This window comes from Triturus cristatus, chromosome 8 (genome assembly GCF_964204655.1).
Source record: "Triturus cristatus chromosome 8, aTriCri1.1, whole genome shotgun sequence".
NCBI lineage: Eukaryota > Metazoa > Chordata > Amphibia > Caudata > Salamandridae > Triturus > Triturus cristatus.
This window is the reverse complement of record NC_140591.1, coordinates 1,468,007,071-1,468,016,178: the sequence shown is the minus strand read 5'-3', so window position 1 is coordinate 1,468,016,178 and position 9,108 is coordinate 1,468,007,071. Positions and strand designations below refer to the sequence as shown.

The following is a 9,108-nucleotide window of genomic DNA, read 5'->3' as shown; positions in this document are numbered from 1 at the left end:
GATCACTTCACGCCGCACCGAACTTCACACACCAGTGACAGTGCGTCATTTACGGCACACGGGCGCTCGGCGACCTCAGTGCCAGCTCCCACACCACCACCGCCCGGCCGCATCTCTCCCAAGGCCTCTGGTGACCGCCCAGGGCTGGGCAGGGCCTTGGCCGCCTTTCATCCTCTGCCAGCCCCACACTCGAAGTTCCACATTGCAACACCACAGTCCAGAGTAAGAAGATATCAGGTCGACTTTGGACCCTTCCTTCCTCCTTCTCCCAGGTGAAGAGTTCCCAGTCTTGCCGTCCACGAGCACCCAAGATGTCGATCGAGTTCGCGCCCCTCTCTACCCCCTTGGAACGGAGGCTGCAGACCGCCGCCGTGATCCAGTGGGTGTACTCCTTCCTGGCCCTGGGTAAGCACCTTTCCGTGGCGCACGTGCCTGAGGCGCTTCAGGGCTCTGCGTGACGTGGGGTCTGTGGTATCCGGGCAGCGCGTGGCAGTGCAAAGGCTGCTGGGCCCGCTTACCTTGCCTCTACTTTCCTAGCACAGGTCATTTAAGAGGAGGTAATATAATGCAAGCGTAGAGTCGTTGCTATATTTTCGTGTAAAAGATGCATCCTACTGTAAACAGCCGCAGGTCTATTTTATGATGTTTGCTGGCAGGGTATTTTTTTTAATGAGGATTTACTAACTCACGCTAATACCGATTGTGTGGCTTTGCGTGTCTTTGTAAAAAAAAAAAAGTAACACAAAGTAGCCATACCTCTGCCTTGCATTATCTGGCGTCCTGTAAGCGTTGCATGAGTGGTGCATGGGCGTTCCTGTGCATACACCCATGTATTTTGGTGCAAACCCATGTTTATGTTTCATGGTCATTCTGTTGCACAGCAATGTGTATGTTTCCTGATATAGGCCAGAAGTGGCTACAGTGGGGGGAAAAGGTCTGTCTTCTAAGGTGAGACGCAATAGGCCTGATGTGGTACCCCTATTTGTAAGCCAGGGATGTGCAATTTTCACACTGCTCAGATTGTAAATTGGAAAAACAACTTGTGATCTGGCTTATGTATTAATAGGTTGCATCGCAAAGTGTCCATTTGCAGCAGGTCTAATGAATGTTAATAAGACAGGTCACTATTTGCTTTGTTGGGAAGGCGGGGAGAGAGGCCCACAAGAGGCAGCAGACCTCCGTCACTGCATTTGCATTCCCAAGCTGGCGACTGTTTTTAGGTCAGAGCCTACCGGACGCTAAAGACATCTTGAGGACATTCGGAAGGCTTTCCTGTGAATGCATTCCGCCCATTGCTTACCATTAGCTGTGTGGTTTGTAAATCACATTTGCATGCTTTCGATTTGTTCTAGGCTGGCTAGCTTGAGTTCCTCCCTTTTCTTGTCAGATACTGATTTATTGTATTCTTCCACTGGTACTGGATTTCTGTAAACAGGCCTTTAAATCTTCTTCTTATCTTGTCACATTTGGTGTGCATTCAAAAACAAAGGTCAAATGTCAGGCTCTGTCTTCAGAGGGAGCTTGGTGTTCACTTTTCCTTCTTTGACTTCAAAGTGAGAGAATTTATGTGACCATCCTGCTGGCTGCTTAGTGGTGGAAATATATTTTAATACGATCAAAACAAATCAACACATTAGGTGATGACATTTTCACACATTATCGTTTGTGCACTGTACGCGTTTATCAGTAAAACTATGTCTGTGCACATGTAATGCTCACTTCAATTGAATATTTGTTGTCTGTAATGGCAGTGCTCTACCACACCATGCATACTACACTTTACCCCACTCCACTCTACTTTGCACCTCTCCACGCCACTGCACTCTACTCAGCACCACTCCACACTTCGCCACTTCATACTTCGTCACTGCACTCTACTCTGCACCAATCCACTTTATGCCACTTCACTCAACGCTGCTGTACTCTACACAACTTCAGTCTTTGCCAATGCACTCTACTCCACAATAATCTACTGTGCATCACTGCATTCTTTCCCACTGCACTCTACACCAATCCACTCAAAGCCACTCTAATCTACTCTGCACCACTGCACTCAATGACACTTTACTCTAATCTGAAACAATCTGCTCTACGTCACTGAACTCTATGCCCTTTTACTCAACTTTCTGCCTTTCCACTCTACGCTACTCCTCTTTATGCCACTCCTCTCTACACCACCCCACTATACACCACTGCAATCCCAAACCCAGGGCCCCTTCATTCATCCCCATTGCACTCTACGCCACTCAATTATATGCTGCTGCACTCTATGCTGCTGCACTCTACGCCACTTTACTCAAAACCAATACACTCCATGCCACTGCACTCTACAGCAATCTACTCTCCACCACTGCACTCTACCCCACTGTAGTCTACTCTGCAATGCTCTACAGCACTGCACTTTATGCTACTTTACTCTGCACCACACTATGCCACTGCACTCTACCCTACTGCACTCTAGGAAACTCTATTCTACACCACTTCACTCTACACCTCTCTACTCTGCACCACTCTACTCTATGCCAGTGCACACTAGCCCACTCTACTATGCACCATTGCACTCGACACCACTACACTCTACTCTGCACCACTCCTCTCTATGCCAGTGCACTCTACGCCACTATACTCTACACCACTCTACTCTGCATCACTCCTTGCATCTCTGATCTATTCTGTACATCTGCACTCTACGACACTGCACTTATGACACTGCACTCTGCAACACTCTACTCTGCAAGACTGCATTCTCTGCCACTGATCTCATCGACACTCTACTCTGCTTCACTGTACTCTACACCAGTGCACTCTGCGCCAGTGCACGCTTTGCCACTGCACTCTATGGCATTCTACTCTGCATCACTCCATGCCACTCTAATCTATTCTGCACCACTGCACTCTACACAACTCTGCTCTAAGCCACTGCACTCTACGCCACCCCCCTATACACCTCTGCAATCTACCTTGCACCACTCCACTCTACCCTGCACCCTTCCACGCCACTTCCCTCTACTCTGAAACAATCTGATCTACAAAATTTCCCTCTATGCCACTGCACTCTATGCCAGTCTACTCCACTCTACACCACACCACTCTACGCCATTATTCTTTATACCACTGCAATCTACCCTGCACCACTCTATATCACTGCACTCTACACCAAATGGACTCTACACCACTTTACTCAAAACCAATGCACTGTATGTCAATCTACCCTGCACCACTGTACTTTATGGCACTGCACTCTAGTCCACTCTACTCCACTGTATGACACTACACTCTACAACACTCCACAATACTCCATTCTGATGCTGTACTCCATTAATTCTGCTCCACCTCATGTCACTCCACTCTACAACACTCTATTCCACTGTATGACACTACTCCACTCTACGACGCTCTATGCAACCCCCTCTATGCCAGTCCATTCCACTTTGCTCCCTCTTTATTCTACCACACACTTCTGCACCTTAGTGCTCCACTCTACGCCACTCCACTCCACACCATTCCACTATGCTGTTTGACTCTATGACACTCTGCTCCATTCTTTGCCATTCGACTGTCCTACACTGCTCCACTCTACGCCACTCCACGCTACAACAATCTACTCTGCTCTACTTTAAAATACTCTTCTCCACTCTATGTACCACCCTCTATGCCACTCCTTTCAACTCTACTCCACTTTACACTCTTCCACTCCACAGCACTGTACTCCCTCCACAACATTCAACAACACCCTCCATCACTGTACTCTATGCCACTCCACTTCACTCCTCTCCACACCATGCCACTAAACTCGACTCTATTCTACTCTGCCCCACTCTGCTGCAGAACAGCAGCCATGCTAATGTACAACATGGCTAAAACATATTGGCATTGTCGATTAAAGGGACATGTGCATGAAAGAAAATAGTTTTCTGTTTGGGAAGACAATGGGGGAAGCAGACAGCGGCCCTCTGAACAACTGTCATCTCCCCACAGACCACTAACATGATTCCGAAAGATGCACCTGGCCCCCTGGTATAGCTTACATTTTGAAAATCGAACATCATCCTTTTTGAAATGTGGGTATCGAATCAGTGGTTTGCAGCTGTGGTCATGGTCCAATAATACATCCCTTTCAGAACTGACAAGAAGATGGGGCTTCCATATTCAGGCCCCCACCTAGTTGTGATACGGAAAGGGTCACAACAGCCCTTTTATTAGTTGAAAAGACAATTCTGATTCAAGAAATGGCTTTCAAAAATAGAAAAAACGTATTTTGTTGTGACAAACACTTGTTTTTAGGTCTCGCCTTGGCAGCACATGTGCGGTCTCTTCGAGACATGGTATTCAGTCCATGTGCTTTAAACACGCCCAGCACTTTCCATTGGCTCTTTCGTCTACCTTTACAAATTCCTTTGTTTTGTTGGTCAATAGCATACATTTGTCCCGCCTTTGAGCTGTTTTGTAGAGCCCTGGAGACTGCCACTGCTACATGGATCCTTCCTTCCTTTTACTATGGGCCTTATGTTTTGCTTCAGTGCATTACTTTATCTTTTGCTCTCTCCTCGCTGCTGCCCCTCACTCATCCCCCTCGTCTGTTGTGAGCAGAAATTAAGGGAGACGCTGCCTCTTCATTTCTTCAGCAGCGCAGGCCTGCTTCTTCATTTACTCTGCCAGTAGCATACATTCTTGTTTTATGTGCGTGCTGGATGCATTTCCGTGTTGTGTTTCCTGCTTGTGTTACACTATGGGTGTGTTCAGGGAATGTATTTTGTTAGATAAAGAGGAGATGCTTGTTTATAATCGGTGAGTTCTGTTAACATTTGTATCTTAGTGTAAGATTTTATTAATAAATTATCTAGTCTTGTACTAAACGTTCATTTTGCATCATTATTATAGCATGCAAATATACTTCACTTAAAGATAGCAGCCTAGTAGTTCACTAAAACGCAAAGTCTCATGAATATGCAAATAAAGCGAAAGGCTCACGTATGTGACTTAAAAAAGAAGATGCATTGGCAATCTTGGAAAAGAAGCTGGTGCGCGAAAGTTGTTCCCCGTGCAATTACGCTACTCATTGTGCATGAGAATCACAGAAAGGTGACCATGGGGAGTTTATTTAATTTTCGGATGCACTGAGAGTGCACGTCTCTGCAGTCTGTCTCCCTCAGGCCTCCCTCCTCTCACTGTCCTTGCTTTCAAACTTTCCCCCTCTGCTCTCCGTGGTATCAGCCCCCCCATCTCCAATGTTTTTCTGATTCTCCTCGCAGTATCTGCATTAGCCCACTGAGCTGATAGTGATATTGTGTTGTGCACAGATAATTCTGTTACACTGATGCGTCTTTTGTCTTTGATGTTCTCCCAGCCTGGTGGTAGCACTAACCACAGGCACACACACAAGTATGCTCTGAATTAATGTCATAGATACTTCTTTTGAGAGCGCAGTAAACAGAAGTAAAACAGTCAGTTGCTAGGTAAATTATGCTAATGTCTGCAATGCTACTATCTCTGCAGCTACCATTGTGAGGTAAGAAAAACTTGAGAATTGTCATATAATTCTACTGATTTAAAGCAAAAAAATGGTTCAGAGGCCGGACAGGGTCCTATAGCGTAATTGCTTATAGGTAACCCCTATACCGCTAGTCCGTTGCCTAGTCAGCGACCTCTGTGACACTGCTGGATTATTCAATGTTATCCCCCCGCCTATTTCTCCTTTGCCTTTGACGGGGTTGTTTTTCCCTACTCCCACCCAAAATGGTGCTGTATTTAATAAAGCTGACAACCAGAAATATAAGTTGGTGTAGGGTGCATTTATTCCGTGAAAAATACGAAGTTTTTTTTTCTTTTTCATTAAAATCCAAATTGCACTTTTCGTCTGGCTGACACGTTTTTACTCCTACTTTATTCAGCTCGGGAGCGGACCCAGGCATAAGACACGCTTGTTATATTGATGAGATAACCTTCTTTGTAAGGTGAGAAGTACGAGGGATTTAAAAAACAGGACAGCCAAACGGGAAACGGCCACTACAACGCGGCAGTTTCCACGCATAACCATAACCACGCATGCATTACAACGCATGCATGGTTACAACAAAAAGCCTTTACCACACATACCTTTACTACGAAATTCGTAGTAAAGGCATGTGTGCTAAAGTAAAAAGAAAAAAAAAGGGGGGTTGGGGGTTCTACCTCCCCAAAAAAAGCAAGGGATTAAAAAAGAGGGCTTGGGGGAGCACCCCCAAAATAAAATATAAAAAAAACGCACCCGAATCCATCATTTAAAGAGAGATGTGGAGGCAATCTGCGTCGTTAGAGGAAACGGAAGGACACTTCCGCTTCCTCTTAACGACGTGGAACGTCACCAAGGATGATCGAGGAGGGGAGAGGTAAGGGGGAATGAGGGGGTGGTGTCACGCAGGGGTAAATTTAAAGGGTAGATTTTTAGTGCGATATCCTTTAACAAGAAAATGCAAATAACATGCATAATTTAACAACGAAAATAGTTGTAAAAGTATGCGTGTTAAAGGCATTTTCGTGGTAAAGGATATGCGTGGTGATGGCATTTGCGTTGTAACGCATGTGTGGTAAAGGCATGCGTTACAACGGAATGCGTTGTAAAGTCATACATTCCAGCCAAACGCCCACATGAATAAAACGAGATGCAGCGGCAGGGTTTTTTTTAAATGATGACCAAAAACACACCGTCTGCAGATAGATTTCAGAAGATACATGTGGTTTTCAAGTAAGCTGCATTTAAACTTACAACAATATTATAACTTTTTAAGCAAGCACTTCGCTTCTCACTGCAGCAGGCCACACCGTGCAATAATGGCCTGACCTTTCAATGGCGAGTGGAAGGCTGGCAGTGCCCTGTTTCTTGAAAACACGAACCCACATTTTATCTGCCCCTCCCCTCAGACTGCCATTATTTTGGATGGCACAGGAGTCCTGCAGAAGGAGAATAATATATTGTGCTTGTGTGACCAGCCACATTTGGCATCCCTGATAATGAGTTGTTTGTGTTGTGGTTAAAACCCCAAAATGTCACGGAAACAGTGAGTGAAAGCTGCATACTACACGTTACCAGGCAACATTTAATGGCAACTGTACAGATAGTACACCACAATATTGTGTATTATTTTTTACAATGGCTAATTCTTGGGAAATAGTGGGTTTACAGCTTGTATTTTTCACACAGCCCCTGAGCAGCAGCTTTCACCTGGTGCTCTATGCAGTAGGGGTGCACTGGAACAGCTACATATCAAACACTGCGATCATGAGATGTGATGTGATACTACCTTTCCACTTCATTGTCCATTTCATAGAAGTTGTAGAATTCTCTGGATGGCCACCAGTGCATTAGCCTATGCTTGTTTAGGTTTTTAATTTCATCCAGAAAACAATACCATTGCTGGAAAGTAATAATGTCGACTGGACAAACTAACAATGGGAAAGACGAAAGATCTGGCTTTAAAGTGCTCATGCGTGCACGCAGCATGCACAACTGATATTTGTGTGTTAGCAGATTAAAGCCAAACCTGTTGGTAAAAAACATGTGGACTGGGTCTGTTTGCTGTTCCTGGGTGCAGGACTCGCCTGGACAACGTTCTGAAAAGTATGAAATTGACCAGTAGTGACATTGCCACTGCATATGGATATCATGTGACAGAATTTCTTTACGAAAAAATGCTACTCAGTACCACATAAATACACCCACATGAATCCACTCTATGCCACATAACAACAATCCACTTAAATACACTCCACACCATGCCACATAATTCCATTCAACATAGTTTCACTTAACACCACACTGCTCAATGCCACACTATTCAACTCCTCACATACATGTCACACCACATAATTCAATGAAAACCACATAATTCCACTCCACAACACAATTCCAATACACACCACATATATCCAATTCGCAACACTTTATTCAACATCATACTACAAAATTCAGCTGTAAACCACATAATTAAACTCCACAACACAAATTACCATTCCACACTCCATAACACACAATCCAACTTCACATACATCTAATACACTCAGAAACACATGCTATCCACAAAATACAACTGCACACCATGCCACATAATTGCACTCCACAAATCCACTCCACACTACACAGTTCCACAACTAACAATTCCAATTCAACCCACATAATTCCATTACACACCACATACATCCACTCTAATCCATAACACATAGGTAAGAGATATTTACGTTTACAATGCCAATAGCTCTAACTCTCTTTTTTTAACTCCCAAACACACACATCTAGAGCTTAGCTCTCACCTCTTTGTTCTTTTTCGTCACCAAAAAAGGAAAAGCTACCCACACAGTTCCATGCCACACAATTCAACTCCACACATTTCCAATCCACACCACAAAATTCAACACCAAATCACATAATACAACTCAACAACACAATTACACAACACACCACATACATCCAGTACACACCACACAATTCCACATCATGCCGCAAAATTCAACAGCACACCACATAATTAAACGCCCCTACTTACCACGCCACAACACAAAATAGAATTCCACATAATTACACTACACAACACATAATCCCACTCCACATAATTCCAGTAGACTCAAAACCACATAATTACTATCCACTTGATACCACAGGACACAATGCCACATAATTCCACTGCACAAAGCCACTCCGTACCACACAATTCCACACCACATAGTTACGCAACTAACTAATCCAATCCAACCCACATAATTCCACTACACACCACATTCATACACTCCATAACACATAGGTAAAAAGCATTGTCATTTACAAATCCAATAGCTCTAGCTCAAGCAAATGCGAGACTGGTTGCATTTCCAATGCTTGTGTTTTTTTTGCTCAGCCTATGTAGCGCTACTAGAAACTGTCTTTGTACACCATCTCCCAAGCTCTGGATCTATACAGGCATTTTTCTTTAACTATCATGAATACACAAGAAGCAGTGTTGTGAATTGTCTGATGTAAATATAGAAAACACAGCTTTCCAGCGTGCTCTTGTTCAGTCGCAATTACTTGTTGCTACAGCTACAAATCACTTCCTGACTTGTTATTCCTGTCTAACGTCACAGACGCAGCGCACTAGG

General features: G+C 44.4%; 1 protein-coding gene across 1 annotated transcript in view; it reads left to right on the top strand.

The window, feature by feature from the left end:
- The first annotated feature begins 240 nt into the window (after window positions 1-240).
- Window positions 241-9,108, top strand: part of MOGAT2 (monoacylglycerol O-acyltransferase 2) — a 341,554-nt gene continuing 332,686 nt past the window's right edge. The window contains exon 1 of the mRNA XM_085623284.1: window positions 241-405. Within this exon, the coding sequence (XP_085479410.1) occupies window positions 312-405 (94 nt within the window). The 5' untranslated portion in view covers window positions 241-311. The remainder of the gene's footprint in view (window positions 406-9,108) is intronic.